Source organism: Aulostomus chinensis, chromosome 6 (assembly GCF_037954235.1).
Source record: "Aulostomus chinensis isolate RoL2024-O1b breed Wild chromosome 6, RoL_Achi_v1.0, whole genome shotgun sequence".
NCBI lineage: Eukaryota > Metazoa > Chordata > Actinopteri > Syngnathiformes > Aulostomidae > Aulostomus > Aulostomus chinensis.
Window position 1 is genome coordinate 8343538 of NC_141325.1, and position 21249 is coordinate 8364786.

General features: G+C 42.2%; 1 protein-coding gene across 1 annotated transcript in view; it reads right to left on the minus strand.

The window, feature by feature from the left end:
* bmpr1ba (bone morphogenetic protein receptor, type IBa) overlaps positions 1 to 21249 on the minus strand; it is a 65529-nt gene that overhangs the window by 16521 nt on the left and 27759 nt on the right. Inside the window, exon 3 of the mRNA XM_086206255.1 lies at positions 6351 to 6757. Within this exon, the coding sequence (XP_086062381.1) occupies positions 6351 to 6456 (106 nt within the window). The 5' untranslated portion in view covers positions 6457 to 6757. The remainder of the gene's footprint in view (positions 1 to 6350; positions 6758 to 21249) is intronic.

Genomic DNA, 21249 nt, shown 5'->3' on the forward strand with positions numbered 1-21249 from the left:
ACAGCTGCCATGTGTTTATTTCCCAGTGTTCTGGTCTGTGGCATCTCAGTCGTCTCTGCAGGCTTAAACAGTCACTTTTGTGACCATTCACAGCTTGTGTGTGTGTGTGTGTGTGTGTGTGTGTGTGTGTGTGTGTGTGTGTGTGTGTGTGTGTGTGTGTGTGTGTGCGTGTGTAAGAAGATATAGACATATTTCCTATTAATGCGTGGGAAATGTGTGGCGTGAGGACATTAGTGTGTGTGCGTAAGACAAATGACACATGTCAGCGTTCTATACATGTAATCATGCTTTTGTGTGCGTGTGTGTTTGTGTAAGTGTGTTTATAGTTGTATGTGTCGTCCCTCTGTCTACCCTGTATGATTAGCTTCCCATTAACTAAGGCACATATCACCCATCTCTGGCTCCAGGCCTCGTCTGTACTATCTCGCTGGACAAACATGCTGTCGGCAAAGCCCCTTTCACCACGCACGCATACACACACATGTGCACACACACATTCAACATCCACTCCCATCTGCACACCCATTAGGTAGCAATCACAGCGTGTGATGATTGTCTCTATTGCAAAGCCATTTGGTTAAAAGTGGACATCCTGACATCAACAAATGACCTTAAATTACAGCCCAGATTCACTTTTCACTGTCACATTTAAAGCAGCAGAGTCTCGTTTCCTCACTTTCCTGTACTGCTTACTGGGGCTGCACAATTATTGGCAATTAAACGCAATATGGCACTGCAATCTTTAAACGAGGGGGTGCCATATTTGTTAACAGCGAGTTTAGATCAAAAGTTGTGCAGCTGCAGAGGTGTCCTGCCAACACATCATCTTCCACAGACTTAATAAAATAGCTTTGTTTAACAGAACGCCAGGATAATCACACACTTATCATTTTAAAGAGTTTTCCAGTGAGAATGAGAATTCTGTGATGAAAACAGCCATCTACAAACTTCATTGATGAGGTAAAAATGTTGTTACACTCAGATTTCAGATGGCTATTTGGTTACCAGCAGTTTTTGGACTTCTCAACCACATGTCATTTACCGATTGGACGGGAAACTGAGCCTCCCAGCACCACTCAGGCTTCCCCATCCAAAAAACGCTCCTCGGCCTAAGAGAAGGTGGAGGGGTGATTATTATGGAGGGGAGTGTGAGTGCATGGAAAACCCTAAGCCCACGTAGTCCCAGCGCACTGCGGTTGTGACAGACAGCTTTGCACTGCTCTGCTTCACCTGTTATCTGTCCATCACAGTACTATGTTGTACTGCATGGCACTGAAAACTATGGAGTATGAGGACATCCCAACAATAAGTACTACAACTTAAGAGTTCCAGATCAAATTTGGACAGTTTGATTTTAACCATCTAAAATGCTAAATTTTCAGTTATGACCTGCATGACTGCAAATTTCATCCTTAGCAGAAATTAGTCTGATCATCTTCAGCCCACTGATGGAAACTGAAGCCGATCTCCAGCTGCACCACCACAGAGTCAAAATCATCTATCTATGAGTTTCTCTCTCTCTCTCTGTTTTACACACACACACACACACACACACACACACACACACACACACACACACACACACACACACACACACACACCACCTGCACCAGCTGTGTCTCCCAAAGTCAGAGGCAGGCCGGTAATCTGGTGGGGATCGAGGTTATGAGATCTGTATCCGTTACAGGATGTAATACCCCTCCGTCCCTGACTCTCCTCTTCTCCACTTCCCCTCACCTTACAACTTTCAGGGGTCATTTCAATTTCATTTTCCCCTCCAACATTTAACATCATTTAACATCATGTATGTGCTGGAAGCAACAGCTCATATTCTTAGAACATCACCTTGTCACTGAGCCTGCAGATCCATATTAGCCTGCCTGGTTAACTATCGCCTGATCAGAGATGCCTTTGAATGGAACAAGGTTTATGGTTCCTGATACTTTGTTTCCAACAAGCTGCAGCAACACCTTATTCATCTCAGAGTCACAGCCAGCAGACCAGTAGTTTCTATAAGGTCAGTTTCAAGCAGAAGAACTCAACACATCCTGTCAGGAAGCTTTGAGATCAAGACGAAGAAAGCGCTACCAGTACAGAACAGCGAGTCTGTTTTTACCGAACTGCTTCTTATTCAAAAGTCTATCGGTCAGTTTTCTTCAAACAGAATCGATATGTCAAGGTTTCCGTTGAATTATCCTGAAAATTCTCACTTCTGGTCAAGTTGTAACTGTTCTTTAGCACCAGGTAACACCGACCATGTTATGTAGGTTGATGTCTGGAGATAAAATCTAAGAATGTGGGAAGACCCAAAGAAGACGAAGCAGAAACAGTTGGTAAGCCACACAACAGGATTCTCCTGAGAAGGTTTCCGTCTCCCATTTAGCAAAAAACTACCTCAAGCAAGCATTTCTAAAACTGAAGGACATTTACTCCAGTGCTTTGATAGTAGTGCATAATACACACATCATCAGTCACACTATAATCAAACCATGACTCGTGACTCCATCACACCATCACTTCAACCTTTTTTTTGGTTCCTGTTTCTCCTGCTTGTCACACTCTTTCAGACTGGACTGAACTGAACCCTGCCACCTCTTGTTGATAGCCGGCGCGTCATCGCAAATTTTGTGCAACAAATCTAAATAAAAGAATTCAACAAGACATCAGACACATGGCACAAACTGACATTCAAACTAAAGAAAGAGCGTTTGGTCTCCCTCACATCCTGCAAACAGTTTTGGGTAAAGCTGCTAAAATAGTCAAGCAGGTGTTCAGTCACACACACGCGCGCGCGCGCACACACACACACACACACACAAAAAGATAGAGCAAACACAATTTGCAAACAACTTCTTGCAAAATAAAAACAGATCTCTGTGAAACGAAGGTTAAGGAGTGCTACAGCACATTAGGAGCACAGAGTCAAACAATGTGTGAAGTGGATATTTTGGCTAAATACAGGATGGCTGTTTTCCTACTGTTAAACAACAAAATGTAAAATTCTACAGAGAGCACCAGAGAGTCTCATTAGCGGGCAGTGACAAAAGCAAAGCAACTGGCAGGGCTTTGACCGTGAAAACTGATACAGCAGTGCTTATTTCCACCAAGGACAATGAAATGTAAGCTATCACGCTCACTCCTCGCTTCCCAGAACTAACACTGAAGGCTGCAGCCTGGCGAAGGTGGAAGGTCACACAAGATCTCTGTGTGTGTGTGTATGATTTATAAAGTGTGCATAAAGTGTGTGTGTGTGTGTGAGAGTACATTCTCTTCGCTCTCATTGCTCTCCTTCAAGGATAATGAATACATCGTCCTCTACTTGTTGGCTACAGAGACAACTGCCAAGACATGCTGTAGGTCAAACGGTGACACGGCAGCCGTCTACTGTCCACAACCCAGGATGACTGTTGTTCACCTGTAGCTGTATAGGACCAAGACAACCAGGGCTCGGCTTCCTCTCAGTCCTTCAAACATCATTGGGCTGTTTCAGAGAGGACAGATGTAGGACACACTGAATATAAAGACTCAAAAAGTGAGGTGGCTGGCCTGATAAATAAATTTTTAAAAAATCAGCTTTTCTTACTTTTCCATCATCTTGTTTCACACACATATTTTCCTGTTGAGTCATATCTGAGTCTATTTCTCAGACAATCAATCATCTCAGCTGATAAATTAGCCTGTTTCTGGTCCAATCAATCACGGCTGTGTCCAGCTCTGAATGAGGCCATTCAAATGCAGTTTCAACAATATAGAAGGACTTAGGTGGCCATTCAACCACGCATTCAATCTGTTTGTTTTTCAAATTCACAATCTGGTCATTGTGCTGATGCCAAGATTAGTCAGCTGACTGGAAATAAAACTGCAAAGCTAAAAATCTGGTAATATTGGTGATGCTTTGTCACAGGTTTTTGCTAGTCGACATGTTAGGAGCATTTACCATAGAGTCATTCATCTTATCAAACGACATACAAGTCCATTGATGTTATATTATACGTAAACATGAATAATCATTCAGGTCTAAGCTCAAATATACTGCTATCAAGACTAGCAGGACCTAGGAAGCAGCAACATGCAGGCATACATCACGGGAGAGGAATGAAAAATCCAGTTATTCTCAGTCAGGGAAAGGGAGTTCCAGGAAGACAGTAAAAACAGGAAAGGGATAAAGAAGTAGTATAAATTTACAGACCAGAGTATAAACCAGAGCTGGAGTAATTTAACCTAGCCGATGACAAAATGTGAGCATCATAATTGCTTAACTTCCGCTAAGATTTTTTTTTTTTTTTTTTTAAGTTCCCAAAAACCCACTCCAACATGACCACAATAGTCATGCGGAATTGATGCTTTTATTTTGAAGTCAAGATCAGTGCACGGGAGGTGATTCTGAAGGCAATTGATCAAGGATTATTCCTGACAAATAAAAAAAACAAACAAACAACAAGGTTTAGGATCTCTACTTTTACTGTCAAAACAACAATGAGATACTTGTAGGAGTGGATTTTAGAACAGGTGTAGTGTGGATTTACAGAAATAGGAATAAAGATCTCGGATATTCATGAATTAACAAGTAATCTAATCAGATTTTCCAGATATCAGACAACAGTGAATTTATTTCACTAACCAATAGGTGGCGCACTCATGTTACACTGATAATACCATTGTAGCTAGATGGAGGGAAGCAGTAGCCCCTCACAGCTTTTTCAAGGTGGCAAATATAAATGTGCACAGCGACCGAATGGGGGAACAGATCATTCTGTCTCTGAGCTGTTCTGCCGATCAGGTTGTTCCTTTTATACCGCCTCTAATTCTGTGCTGTTACTACCTTCACTGCGAGGCCGAGTCATCTGTCCTCCCATTCTGTCTCTGTATACTTTTATACAGGGAGCGAGGCGCGACAGTGGCGTAATATCCCCAATTTGAAAAGGCCGCGTAAAAGATTTGAGAATACGGCAACTGACAGAGCAACGGGGGGACATAAATACACGTTCTCTACACGTTTCTATGTTTAAATACATTTGTCTGGAAAGGTTCTGTGTGATCAAATTCATTTTATATCCAGAAACACTAATCAGAGAGGAACTGGACTTGTTTAATTCCAGCTCTACGAGGGCCTTGTGTATGAGTTGCAAAGAGCCTTCAAGAATCTAAAGTAAGTCCAGCTGAGCCTGACTTAATCCTTCTGGATTTCTCAATATACCCAAAAGATATAGTGTGAATAACTTAACACAAACGAGAAGAAAAAGAGACTTGGTGGAGGTCCAACTTTATGTCAGATTGACACAAGTCTCCTTTGGCAGCTGCTCTGAGAACACAGCAGTCGGCGTTACAATCAATCTAAAAGCTTCATGTGAGAACTCCAAACGTTCAAACAGCATTCAAACAGACCTATTTTCTTGGGAGGTTTTTTTTTTTTTTGGTGGTAAAACAGCATCTGTAAGCAAAGAGACTAAATCAAAGGCAGCAGTAACTCAGCATGAACTCCAGAGTCAAGCACTGACAATGACAGGAAAGATGGACGAGAGAGAGGGGATGACATACATCCAAAGGTCACAGGACGACCTCAGCACATAACGCACAGTATGAGGTAAGAGCCTCTGCTGGCTTGACTTCAGAGCTTCCCAGCTGAAACAACCTCTGATGACTTTAAATAGACAAAAACAATCAAGGGAGAAAAGAAATATCAGACATCATCACTTATAAGAAACACGACTAAAGCCTTGACGAAGTAAGAGCACACACACATCTAAAGTCCTTCAACACACCCCCCCCCCCCGAAAGGATAATCTATAAAACAGGTGTCCCACACATAGATTTGACCATCCAAGTCAGAAAAACAGCAGATTTTTAAGTCTTAAAGACACACATCACGGCACTAAACATAACAGACTATTAAACCTGACACGTTCTTGTTCCAACACCTCGCCAATCACACACCAGATACCAAACATGGTCACAGACAAAGCGGCTGATGCGGTTAACGGAAACAATGTCAATCCATGGCAATATATCTCCCAGGCTTGTTTGAAGACATGACCAGACACGCAAATTAAATATATGCAACTTATGAGCAGCGCAACCACAGATCAGATAAAAAAAAAACAAATATCCACTTACGATAATTTAAGTATTACTAAAGTTCATAAATACAAAGGAGAATTTACATTTTCATGTACTGAAAATGTCATTTATTTCCTTCATGGTTGTTTTTAAATGACCGTATGTTTTTGAAATGCAAAAGAAAAAAAGAGATACTCGTGACAAATATCTGATGAGTTGCAACATAGCAACTACAGGCCAAAGTTTTGGGGACAGCAGCAGGGAAACAGTAGTAGAAGTTTGCAGTAACTCACCGTGCGCTAGTACTTGCAGAGAGAAGAGTCCAAGCAACAGCAGAGGACTCCGGCTCCAGAGACAGAGGGTGAGACAGCGCTTCAGCCTTCCTCCCTGCACTGGCATGGTAGAGTCTGCTGCTGCTCTTCGGTACACTCCACACAACAGGGTCTGCCACTCACACACTCCCTCTCCCTCTGAGTGTGTATTTGTATGTGCCAGAGAGAGAGAAAGAGAGAGAGAGAGAGAGAGAGAGAGAGAGAGAGAGAGCGAGCGCTGGTGGGGGCAGCACCGGGTGAGCTCCTGAGTCTGTGTGTGTGTGTCCACTGCAACGTGAGAAAGTCCACACCACACAAACACACACCAGTAGCGGCAGCAGCAGTTGCAGTTGATTGTCCTCCAGCCTGGTCTGACAGTAGCAGCCCAGCTGAGAGAAAGAGAGTGAGAGAAGCACAAAAAGGGGGAGTTTACTTCACTTGCCCAGTAGGGAGGGCTGACCCGCTCACACATACACAGGGGGAGGACACGGGTGGAAAGAAAACGGGGGCAGGGAGCAGGCAGGAGAAAGATGGGGTATAGTTTTTAAAAAAGGAGGAGGAGGGTGGGGAGGATATTGAAAACAAGCAGCTGGATCTGTGGGATTCTGCGCCTTTAACAGCTTAAGATAACTGTTTGCATTTTTCATTTTGTGCATGAATTCTCTGAAGAGGAAAGTAGAAACTATTCTCTGTGCAGGCTGCACAAATGGGGCGTGAGCAGCGTTGGAGAACTGCCAAAGTGAAGAATGAGAACTAGGGAGACCATTAGTGAAGAAAACACCAACAACATTCCCATTGGTCAAGACAAGAGATCCCAGCCAGTCACATCACCTGTTTTAAGATTACCAAAAAAAAAAAAAAAAAAAAAAAAGTCATGCCAGGTGTAAATTATCTCCACCTAGGGAGTAATTGTTTGTTAGCATGGTATCTTAAAAACTAACGTTTACTGGAATTATGTGGAAGGATATTTTGGAGTCAAATCATCGATCCTGTTCTAGACCACTGGAGAGATACGGCTAATCGTGTTTTCTCGAGTCCAGATGAAATGAATAGAAGTGTGTTTTAGTTTTCTAGGAATTATCTTGATCATCTTGATCAGTGGTCGATTACCAATTTTAAGATTTATCATGACCTCTCATGGTCAATATCTGAAAAAAGAGAATATATTTTGATGAAATTCATTGAGCGTTTTCTTGTTTTTCAATTCTAGAAAGCTCACGGCGATGGTAGGAACTGTGTTCTGGATCAGTGATCTGGAAGACCTTTTTTTTTTGGGGGGTTGGGATGAAAATGTATGAATGGATTTTGGTCCTAGATCGTTACAGTATACAATGTTATGTGAATCCTAATTAAAAGGACATTGCTGTCATATGTATATATGTCAAAGCCAATGTACTGGAAGCTCTTATCCAGAGTGACAGTCAACAGTGTTGATAGAGCTAACTTGTGCACATCCTCACTATTGACATAAGTGGTAAGAACAAGAGTCCACTTCATGCGCGCTAAAACAGAGTGGTTCGTGATTGTTCCTCTAAAACACAAGAAGAAGAAATTTGTAGTCTGCTTCACATAAGGTGATCACGTCAAAGTTGACCAGATTGAATGCTTCAGTCTCTGTCAGGATGTCATCAAGAAGGAAAAAAAGATGCAGAGATTTATTTTCAGCACCGGATGAAATGATATTTCATTAAAATATTACAAAATAATGTGAAAATGAGACACCCTGTCTCCTCATATTTTTATTAAGTTGGTTAACTGGCAAAGACACTTGAGCTCTTAGCGATGACATCATGACTGCCAGGAGCTTTTATAATAGTAAATAAATGAGTTAGGACTCTCTAATTGACCATTTCCTTTCAGATCTGTCCTGCCTGCCTGTGGATATTTACTGAAGACAAAATTGTGTGTGCATACATGTGTGTGTGTGTGTGTGTGTGTGTGTGTGTGCACGCTGAGAACTCCCCAAAAAAGGATTAGTGACCTGAACCAGCACAACAAGTTTTCAAACGCAAAATGCTGATTGCTAAGTTGATGATAAATTGAAGTGGCAAACTGTTTTTGTTTTCATGTTAATCCATCTCGTTTGTAGCTGCCGCCATTCTATGCACTTCTTTTCTTTCTCACACTCGTTCACATTGTTCATTAGTGACGAACAAAAGGAAGCCTGGCTGCCTCTCTCCTTGATGAGAGGAAAAATCACTGCATAAATAAACAGTTGTGCCCTGGTCTTGTCCTATTCTACTTCTATCTACCTCATCCACTCTCTCTGAAGTCCCTTTCCCACATAAATACACCGCACAGCAACGAGACTACTCGCCATTACATGCATGTGAAAACAAGAGCTATAAGGCCATTTTTTTGGGTAAGGTGATGTATGATATTGTATGTGCACACCAGCGCAAACGTATTTGCTTAATAATTCATGTATATTAACGCTTTTGTTTTTTTCCCCTCGTAAGAACTCCAGACTACGCCTGGACCTGACTGCCTTTCACACACGGAGATTGTAGTGCGATGAATAAAACAAAGCTCGACCATTCATGAAATGTATGCAAAATAAAAAGACAAAAAGAAGTCAAACCAGTGACTCCCAACCATTTTTATTGGAACGTAGACGCACTTTGCCTATCCAAGAGGAGCTCCTCAGGCCTGCACACAAATAAACTGAAAGAATAATGAACCTTCAACCAGTTTCTTTATTGGATTTTGTATTTTTCTACATGCGCATGTCCTACAGCTGTGTGATTAGCCCTCTAAATCATATCAAAAGTATTATGACCATGTTTTTAATTGTTTTATACTTAGACTTCAGAGTAAAATCAGTTGTCTCGCAAGTGTTTCATTTTAATTCTGTTAATCCCCTGGGATCTTTGGTTGCCCTCCTAAAGATGCCCGAACTTTGTTGCCATTTTTCATTTCGATCCACATTGTAATGTTGCTGCACCTTGGCTGAACGCATGAAAGAAATAAATGCATATATATATATATATGTTTTTTGTTTTTTTTTTGTCGACAGACATTTGTGTTATCACAGCTCCTCCAGGTTGGCATCTATGTAAAATACAGCCGAGCAATGTGTGAAAAGAGCTGATGAATCTTTAAGCTTGTATCGTTTCAGGAGACATTTTTGTTTAGGAAACCCTCCTCATACGGCAGCAGGAATGACAACTGAAACTTTCTAGAAGTTTCTGTTGTCTATCTTCCTCACGTCAGAACCTCTGATATATCCATCTCATCTGTGAATCCTGCATCTCTTTAAATGTTTGTCATTCACAAACAATACCCCCCCACAACACACACATGCATGCATGCACACGCACATACACACACACACACACACACCACCATCTCTCTCTCTTTCCTGCAGCCCTTTTCCCTCTCCTCTCTTCGCCAGTGAACCAGAATGTCATTTTCAGGCATGTCTAACAACGGGAAGCCTTTTAAAAACTGCGACAGCATTTGCCCCCAATCCCCTCTGGCTGTGAAGCTGTGCGTGTGTGTGTGTGTGAGTGTGTGACTGAGTGAGAGAGAGAGAGAGCGAGAGAGAGAGAGAGAGAGAGAGAGACAGAGCGAGTGTGAGATTTAAAGTCTATGCTAATTTGCTGGATATTCTATGCATATTTAAGAGGACTGACCCCCTGTAAACGCGGTCATTGTTAGGTGTATCTGAACGCTGCCACACACACGTCACCCGCATGCTGGGCCCATGATAAATGACGGAATCTGTCACAAGCAAATGATGAGCAATAAAAGAGCCAAAAACCCTGAAGAATAGTCGGCTGACAAGAGAAACAATACAACAGAGGAGAGAAGAACGATGAACGTTTGAGACAGTTTGAAGGAAAGCTTTCTGAAGAACTGAGATAATACGCTGATGGTGACCCTTGGAGGTGAAGGGAGGGCCTTTAGAGGTGTGAACAGGTGAATGGGATGACAGGATGAGGAGTAGGGAGAGAGAGAGAGAGAGAGAGAGAAAAGAAGCAAGGATACAAAGGCAACAAAACAGAATGCTCCTCATTTGACTGCCCATTTTTCATCTGCTGCGAGTAGTCAAGCTCACTTTATACATCCAAACTATGCGCCTACTCAAGTGTTGGCTGGGAATCAGTTCGCTCGATTCAGCATCTCCTGGTTCATGTCCTGGTTCAGTATGTACCTCAGATTTAAAGAGAGAGTTTTCAGTGCGCAGGCATAACATGAGAACTGCCTCATGAATGATGAGGTCATGACCCAACACTGCTTAGTATCTCAGCTTCAGCCTCAGTCTCAGAACCATTGTTGAGAATGAAATGGGGAAAAAAAAAAGAAACATGAAGGCTTTAGCTTTTCCAATTTTAGATTCAGATTGTTTTTTATACTTTTACAACAATAATGCTAGTAGTACAGGTAAAAATTCAAAAATTATGCTGTAGAATAACAGAAAGTTGTTTCTCACAACACAGGGCTGTGACAAGCTGTAAATACACCCCATTGTTTTTTTGCTAACTCCAGCTCTCCACGCTCCAATACGTGATAGCCATGGCTCTTGTTGTTGGCAATTTGTGTTGACGAATCAAGTCCTGTCCTCCCCTCCAGCCAACGCCAGTCAGCCTGACAACAACCTGACAGAGCAGCACAAACACGCTCCAGCTGCATCAAGTTGGAACAGAGCGAGGGATGGCAGCGGAGTGGATCAATGCGCTGTGATTGACTTGATACGTGGCGTTCCGTGTTGATATTGAATACTGTCCATCCCAGTCGAGAAAAAGCCTCTCTGAGTCATTTTCTGGCTCTGAGAACTACAAGAGGAGGACCTCAGGTTATGGGTCTCTGGGTTGAGAAAACATTTTAATATATTGAGCAGCTTAAGTTTAAGCTTAAAAAAAAAAAACAGGTTTCCCTCAAAAGTCATCTATAGTACATCTGACAAACACCCATAGCATTGTCACACAAAGGGGTTTTTTTTTTCCCGGGGGGGGGGGGGGCCACAACAGCTCTTTGTAGTTAACGTAAACCAACATTTCCAAAATCATATGGACTTGATATACTTATGGGTTCACATGTTTATACAAATCCATCTCTGTTTTTTTAAGACCACCTTCCCTCCTCCTGGTTCACTTTTAGGAGCATTTGTCTCCTTTGGTGATGTGTGAACTGGCCAACAGACAAAGGATTAAATCAGTTTTTAGAGACACCTCAGTGGCACAGCAGCACATCTGCTAATCCCCACCCATTCACCTCAACATGTCTTTATACTAACAAGCAGTTTAACATAATCTGCTTTAAACTTGTCCATTCACTCGTGCATTTACATAGCAATCCCTTCTGCCTGAATGGTCTGTGGAGAGGGAGAGAGAGAGAGAGAGAGAGAGAGAGAGAGAGGACGAGTGTACGGCAACAGGGTTGATGGGAGTGTGTGGAAATGAGAAAGCGAAAAAAAATAGTTACAGAAATATTTCCACTTCCTATTACAGTCAGTTTGTACTCTGCCTCAGGGAGACACATGCAGAAGGGAAGTAAGAAAGTATTGTTTTGTTACAATCCAAAAGTGAACCTCAAATAACCCCAGAAACCAAAAATACGGTTGATTCAAATGGGTATTCAATGATGTGGTTTATCTTGCAGGAAAAAAAGAGAGGTTATATAACAGATCTGTGCGGGGAGGAGAGCATGGAGTGCATGAAAAGGGTGACATATGAAGTGAGTTACACCATCTCACCCCGAGCTCTGAGGTCCATCTGAAACTTTGTCACTTGATGAAAGAAATGAGATCTAAAGGCAAGACAAGAGGCACTGATGAAGAAGCAGTGACAGAGACGAAGTCTGACATGTCCAACACTGACTTCAGCACGGATTTGTTCTTGATTGACCTTTCACCTTTGAAGGAAAACCCCTCTGCAGCAGTGAAAGACGAGTTCTTCCTCACAGACTGGGTCAAAATGTAACACACGAAAGTCATGAAGGTAGAAAGAAGATAACTTGTTTGTAAAGTCCCCCGCGTTTACCCCACCAAGTGATGTCCAGCATTTTTGTTTGGTAAATGTATGTGTGGATAAAAAAAAAATGTATGGAAAGATCTGGAACCTCAATGTCGGTGAGCAGGGAATGTTTCACTGCGGACCAAAAAATGAGTGGAAGCATTGGTGATACAATTTTTCTAAAAAATTAAAAGTGAGTAGGAGGATTCCATGCACCTACATGAGTACTTACACCTCTGCAGTCATGGCAAAACAATAAAATCACATTAAAAATATCCCATCAAAATGATGGAGACAGTGAGCAGTTTTGAAATCATCTTAACAGGTTCAAACTGCACTAGAAACTGTTCTGAATATTTGAGGAAATCTTGCCAAACTGAAGTATGATCCTGCCATTACGAGGCTTTGCTTGTTTACAAAGTATAGCATTCTGGAGTTCCATAAAAAGAGAGGTGTGATGTATAAACTCAACAGCATCTGTGTCTTGAGTGAGTGCTTCTGGTTGTCCCTTCTCAACAGATGGCAGTATATTGTGCGCCCCTACAGCAAAGGGGCTCAGTAATCTGTCCTGTTTCTATGCAGGTCTCAGGTTTGACTCCATGTCTTTCTTGTGTGGAGTTCAAATGTTCTCCCCGTGTCTGGGCTTTCTGGTTCCCCCATATTAGGCTGTCCATGCCGCTGACCTAGCCCCTAGCTGGCCACCGAGCTCTGCTTGACACCCCATCAATGCAGCAGCTATTTTTTTTGTTGTATGTATGTACAATGCTAACAAGTCTGTCTTCCCATTATTTTCATCAATCTACACTCAAAAACAAACAACAAGATGCAACAGCAGTGTTTCCAACTTGAGCAGGATTAGCAAAAGAGGCCGTACTGTAGAATTACATTCATTTCTTGATGACCAAGACTTGCTGGACCCTAAATTTAACCTTAACAGCATTAAGGGCTCATCCTTTGCCCCTAATTGCACATGCTGTCCTCAATTAATCTTGTTTGTGTCCCTCAAAGTGGCTTAAGACGCAGACACTCTCACACACACGCACGCACTCACACACCCACACACACACACACACACACACACGCACGCACACCCCTGCCCCAGTAAGTGTCAAACCATTTAAACTTAATGAAGGCCTAATGATAGACTGGGAATGAGTTTTACAGCTTGTTATTGTCGTCATGAAACCACCGACTGTATCACTTTACAGCCGCCATAAAACATTGACATGGATAGGTGTAGTCAGGGCGAGGTGCAACAAAACTGAGAGGGAGTATCAGAAATCCCCCTCTGTAATCATGATATCATAAATATTTCAATTACCCTCGATTGCTTTATAGTAGAGCTGAAATGAAAGACTACATCCTCCCGCAGGCAAACTGGTAAATATGATGTTTTCTCTTGGATTTCAATGGGACTGATATCGTGTTACGTTCCCCGAGGCCCAAAGAGAGGATAGAATAGAACCACAAATCAAAGGCTCAGATTTGACTTTGAGTAAATAAATTGAGAGGCGGCTTATCAAAGTTGGTCACTGCATGGTTTTTTTTTCCTGTAGTTTAAAAAGAAAAGTGACTTGCAAGTATAAGTCAAGATATTCAGGCCCGTGTGGAAAGCAGAGAGAGGCTGAGGTGAAGACAGCGATTGGCCAAAAGGGTGGAATGTTGAAAATGTCCTGTGAGGAATCAGAGGACAGAAGAGTCGTGAGGCAGCCGCTTCCTGAGTGGGAGCTAAAAGAGAGAGAGAACAGGAGAAAGAGAGAGAAAGAGAGAGAAAGAGAGAGAGAGCGAGATGACCCACCTGCTGCCTACTTTTCTGATTCATAAATCTTCAACAGTGTACCAAATAACTGAGGATCACAATCTGTGGCCACCCACCAAAATGTCATAGCCCCCCCACCACACACACACACACACACACACACACACACAGATATCCATCTATCCATCTGTCAGTTTAGAGTTTCCTGAACACTGAGAACTGATGAAATTGAATGCTGTGTCTCAGCACATCATTCTGACATTTTAGAGAGAGATGAGAGGCTTTTAACACAGGATTTACTCACAAATTCACAAATCATCAGTAGATCCAGTTGGTACTACACTGGACTGCTGTCCTACAGTTGCATAAAGTTATAAATAACTTGAAATGAAAGCTATTTGCAATATTCATTTATTTCAGCAACCAAGTTAAAGTAAAAAAAAACAAAACAACAACAACAATCAAACCAGTAGCTTGATCATTTTAATCAAGTTACTCCATTTAAAGTCTCTCGTGCTCTCTGTTTGAAAAAAGACTTCTTATTTGACTATTATTAAAATACCACTTAATGATAGTGTTCCGAATCTAAAGGGTACTCCAAAAAGAAATGTATTTAAGTTATATATGACAAATATACTCCTTTTTATTCAACACAGTTAATTGATGGTTACTGAGCTTGTCAGGGTTAAAAGTTGAGGGTTGTTTTGTTGTGTTTCATTGTCTTGCGTTACTTTGATATGTAAGATCTTGAGTTTTTGTGTCTTTTTTGTGAACTGTAAATCGATGATGTAACCGTGTTAAATCACATTGTGTTGGTCCGTTCGAGGCTGGGGTCTCCCTCTCCCTTGCTTCTCTCCGTATCAGCACAGGTGCAGCATTTAGCAGGAACACATTATTACCGTTAAAAAAAATTTAATATAAAAAAAGCGATTATTTGTTCTTTGCCGACTACCACGCTCGGATTCATTTCCAACATTAATTGAATGCCTTATTGTTTAATGTGATTAAATCCAGTAAATAGAGCAGCGCAAGCATATCTAACTGTTACCCACTTCAATTCAGTGGTTCGGGGGTTTCATTTTGGATGAAATAGCACTGGATCACTGTCAAACATTTGGAAGCAGTAAAAGAGGAGCTTAAAGATTTCTGAACTTAACAACAGCAAAAAAGTTCAAGAGGAGTTCAATCATCTGCGGCGTTGGTGGAGGAGGAGGAGGAGGGGGCAAATAGTTGTCATGAGGTGAAATAATTACAAGAACCCAGCGCTGCTGTTGTTGATCTGTCACGGCAACAGTTTGGGGGTAACAGCCTGTTTGACATAGTGAACCAGAAATGTCAAGTCAATTTCCAGAATAGGTGGAGAACAGGACCACCTGAAGTGGGAGCTCACACTAATAAAAGAGCTACACGTGTTCGCAGCGCCAATGACAACTGTTCTGACGGCCAAGAATAGCATCAGCTAATAAAACCCTTTTGCTGCTTCTATTCACTGTTCGTTTCTCTCTTTCTTTGTCTCTCTCACTCGCTCACATACTCATATACACACCTGCTGAACACGCTATGCCTCTTTAAGCCGATTTATATTTTTTTCCTAAGGTAGGCAGAGTGAGATACGGTACTGGGAATTTGTACGGCTTTGAAAACAACACACGTGATAAATGGCCAGTGCAGAATTTGACAGATCTGAAGCAGCAGCAAATGATCTGAAAACAAATGTGCACTGATTATCAGAGAGATAACTAATTGAATTTAATGCAATAATTGTAGCGGAAGGAAAAGCAGAGAGAAGAAGAGGAAAGGAGGGGGTGGGGTGGTAGAAAAAAGGGCCTATTATGGTGGCTGTTCGGGGACAAACGGAACTGAATAACACTGGGGGCAGGAAGTTGACCTACAAGCTGCCTCTGACCCTCACACCTGCAAGAACTCATGTACACACGGCTACATACACACCAAGCCAGACACACAAGTATGCACTCATGCAAGTTATTCACACATCATTGCCCACGACACCAGCTCCTCCAGAGCTGCCAAAAGGCCACCATTTCACCCGCCGATAATACCATCTGTTAGACTACACACTACTGCTTTGTGATTGTTCTTTCTCATAGACTTTACCAAACAACGCGCTACCGCCAGGGACTGAAAAGAGTGTTTTAGCGAAGGCTTCAAAGTAGAACTACGTGAGAGAGGTTAGAGGTGTGAGGCCAGAACGGAGCGAGTGGCTAAGGATGTGATTTGATTATACAACAAGCAGCTCTGACAAAGCAGCTTGATTAGTCAACTAGACATTTTGGACATGTAGAATGTGTGCAGCGTGATAACCCACCTGACCATGCTCCACCGCGAATAGTGCAAGCAAAGATTGATTCCCCATAGAGGCGCTAATCCTGTTCATTTGTCACTGATACTCTGATATTTGCAGAGTATTTTCTAACCGCTGGAGCAAAAATTTAATCTGCTTTTCTGTAAAATGTTTGTGAAATATATGTCACAAATTAATTATTTTCTGAGCTATTGACAAATAACGAAAGCATAGCAGTCCTGCACCTCCAAAATGGAAACCAAACACACCCATTATAAATCAAAAGTCTGAAGAAACAAAATGTCCAACGTGGATGCACTAATTCTTGATTTTTAAGACGCTGACACACCGGTGAAGGCTTTCCCAGCTTGCCTTATTTACAAGTATGGAAGTTGAAATTTCTTCTGACTCCATGAGTCACGTTCAAAACTTCAAAAACATGAAATCACGAGTTCCATTTGAAGGCAGCGACAGATACGACTTACTTGCAAATCTCACTCATAAATGCATGCGAGGTTGGAGGGCGAGGGCGAGGACGAGGGCTTAATCTGTCCATGGAAATATTCCTTTTTTCCCTCAGATTATTTTCTCAAGGCTGCACGGTGGTGCAGTGGTTAGCACTGTCGCCTCACAGCAAGAAGGTTCTGGGTTCGAGTCCCGGCTCGGGCACGGGATCTTTCTGTGTGGAGTCTCCATGTTCTCCCTGTGCCTGTGTGGGTTCTCTCTGATTGATTCTCTAAATTGACCGTAGGTGTGAGTGTGAATGATTATTTGTCTATGTATGTTGGCCCTGTGATGGACTGGCAACCTGTCCAGGATGAACCCCGCCTCTCGCCCATTGACGCTGGGATAGGCTCCAGCCCCCCGCGACCCTTAATAGGCATAAGTGGAAGCCGATGGATGGATTATTTACTCATTCACAAGAAGACTGAGTTAGCAGAGTGTCCACGGGTGCTAAATAAGGTCTTTGCTGCCAAATTATTACTACTCGCTGGAACTACAGTTCGTTTCACAGGAGTCTGATCACATGACTGTTTCCCAGGAAGGCTAATTGACCATATATGTGTACCAGGAAACTGAGACTTTGGGGGTGACCTTTGCTTGTATCTTTTATACCTTTAGAAGCCTGTTGCATTCCTGACTGCATCACTGCTGTGACACAAACTGACATTGAAGCAAACCCTGTTTCGTTTCATAAAAAGGCCCAGAATGGGAAAAAAAATGGATCAAAATGAGACAAAGAACAAAAGAGAAAAAAACCATTAGTTGTCTAATTTAGAATCCCTAATGCCAGAGCGATTTGTGTCAAATTTGATTCACTCATCAGATTCTTTAATGAATAATTCCATTTTCAATTTAATTGAATAAGAAAAGCATTTCTGCTGGCTCTCATCTCTTTTCATGAATTCTTGCATGTCAGGAAGTGAGCCTGTGACCAACAGCAAATACGCTAATGAGCAATAAAACACACCCGAGTTTGGTGTATCTTTGCTGGCCACTTGCAGAACGCACAGCTGAAGTTTCTGATGTGAACACAGTTGGACAGGAAGGAAGGACAACGGGACACAGAGATGACGGATAGAGTAAGGCAGGGGTTGAGTCAGATGTGTGTGTATGTGTGTGTGGGGGGGGGGATTGTGGATGGGAGCAAAGCGGGGCGTTAGAAGGGTGGAAGGGGCATGGGGGTCTGCTAGGGGTGAGTGGCGCAGTGGGATAAGAGCGTGGGGAGTTCATGCCCCCACCAGGCCCTTTTCGCACTGCATAAACAAAGAGATTACAGTGAGAAGGGGCTCTGGCCCACTAACAAGCAGGGACACCACACACTCACACTGAAACAGCAACACCCCCCCCCCCACACACACACACACACACACACACAGTCACATGCATATAGGAATCACGCACACACACACACACACACACACACACACACACACACAAGTAAAAATATTAGTGTACACACAAACCAGGCCAAGCTCATTCAAACAAATGTGCTTGCACAAACGCAACACAATAAACTGATACACACAACTAAAAAGAAGCATCATAACATTGTGGCGCCACCTGTCTCCTCTTCAGCAATTAATGAGCTCCCGGCTCCCAGGATGCTACAACGAAGTGGCAATTAGCAGGGGGAAAAAGGGGGGAAATGAGGGAGAAGGATGGGAGGATAGGAGATGATAGAAAGTACAGAGAGAGAACAAGAGAGAGAGAGAGAGAGAGTGAAATACAGAGAAAAATAAACTTTCAATTTTGAGACGTGATCTGAAAGGCGGATACAACTGAGCAAGTCGTAGCATCAGTAATAAGCAGAATGACTGACTGCTGCACTTGTGATGCAAAATGAAATAAGGTTCAAACAAATGATCTGATTATCATGAGTCGTTAACATGTGTGAACTGACATGCAAAACTTGATTGCTGAAACATTCGTTTTTGTTAGATGTTCTTTTTTTTCCAGCATTTTTTGTCCCGCCAAAGTTGACAAATGATGTGGGAGACAAATCTGAATGCAGAAAGTACGTAACAAATATGAAGAAGAGTCAAATCAGTTCAAATGTCTGGTCAGCAGATCATCACATCACAGTCCAGCCTGCTCTTGTTGTCGTTTTATTTCAGTTTTCTGGCTCGTATGTCTCCTGTTTGTGTTTACTTTTCCATTCATCATGACTGCTCCCACTCTGTCTCTTCCCTTCTGTCATTCAGTCAATCTTTACTTCCTGTTCCTCTCTCTTCTTAAATACATGCACACACACACACACACACACACACACACACACACACACACACGCTTTTGTTTGCCACCTGATAACAGGCAGTCATTCATACTGCCTCTCGACCCCAATGACCTCTGAAGCCCCCAGACCTAAATACAGACTTAGAACTGAGAGACTGGTCACGCATCTGCTGACAGTGAATGCTCTCTCTCTCTCTCTCTCACACACACACACACACACACACACACACACACACACACACACACGGAGTCAATTTGTTTAATTTTTAAAACTTCATGGAATACTACTTGTGAAAAAGTCCCCGCATTTCTATACTTGAACACTCTCTGAGGTTTGGATTGATGAACTTTATTCACCATTACAGCGAACAGATTCACATCACGCGATGTTTGGCGTGTGTATGTAGAAGACAGGAATCCATATTTAAAAAGAAAAAAGACACAACCTTGTTTTTTTTTGTCAATTTGCCATACAGCCATGGTTCTATGAATGTGTTAAAGAATGAGAAACTGTCCTGAAAAACAAAATAAAAGATACATTTGGGATATCTCACAAAGTGAATTTCACTTTTTATTTTAAATCAACACTTCTATATGCTGTGATAAATTACAGTCTTTTTTTTTTTCAAACTTGCATTTCTTAAATTGTGCATTTGTTATGTACAGATTTACTAACAAACAAAAACAAATTTCTCTTTGGTTCCACCACCACTAACACGTACGCTGACACACCACGGCCTGATGCGCTGAAGAAAGAAATGAGAGAAGGCATCTTACAAACTTGTGTGTGTCACTACCTTGTCCACAGCCACACACATGCGTACGAGGCAGGTGTGGGGTCAGAGTTAGGGTCACCAGCCTCGGTCCAGCTCCCAAATATAGAGCATTCACTATGTGGGGATCCAGAGTTTACTGCAGGTTCTCGTATGACCACCATGGAGCCTTTATGTAGTGAAAGAGACATTGCTAACACACATTCTTACGATCACATGCCTGTAAACCTAAGCTGTGTCACATTATGTTACTGTATGCAAGAGACAGAAGGTACAAGAAAGAAGTGTAGCAGACAATTACATACAGTTACACACTAACATGTCATTAAGATCTCTATCATCCCCCCCCCACGCCTCTTCAGCTTTTTCCCCCTTTTTTCAACCTTTTCTCTTCTTCTGTTTCTCCCTATTTCCTTACTCCTGCCCAGCCTCGCTATCTCTCGGAAGGTAAAATTCACTGAGCCCATTCACTGTGTAACTAAGGATCCTTCTGTAGTTGAAACATAAGACTGACACTCTGACCTCTCACCATGACCTCTGCACCCACGCTAACGGTTCTGACACATAGAGACATGCCTGTACGTGTGTGTGTGTGGGCATGTAGCCGCAAACTGATCGTCTTTGCATCTGCTGGGTGTTCAATCAGTTGTGTTAATATATTAATAAGAGTTTGTAACTGGCTTGTAGTGGCGACCTAAACAATTGATTGCTAGTGAGGATGACATCAAATAAAAGTGGAAGACTGCTGCCAAGAAATAAACGACTGAAGCGAAAACATTTGATCTGAACATCAATCGCACGTCTGTGAAACAAATGGCAGTCACACAGTTAAAAATAACACTGTCAGAACTTTATAGCTGTGGATTAACACAACATGGATTAATAATTGTTGACTTTACTGCATCAGAGAATATAAAAGGACAATTCGGTGAGTCTTATATCATTCACCCTCCACAAGTAAACAGTCATGCTTCACTGAAGAGTACATTATCTTTTATACATGAATTCCCTCCCAGATTTAACTCCAGCTTCACCTGATATCATCCCTTGAAAATCTAGTGACCTACATTATGCAAACTTGTTTTCTGTCCCCACAATGTGACTGTGTAAACAGATTTAAGTCTGCACAACACGACTAATTCCTGGTACACACTTGGATTAAGAAAACACAAATTCAATTTGCCCCTTGTTAGAAGTGCATTCCTGTGCAAAAAAATATTGCAACACACCATCTAATTTAATTGCCAGTGTGTGTGCACTGTGTGTATATGTATATATTCCTGCACTGTCAGATCCTGTTCATTCCACATGATGTCAAGTCATAAGGAACATACGTTATGACATCATCAGGGGG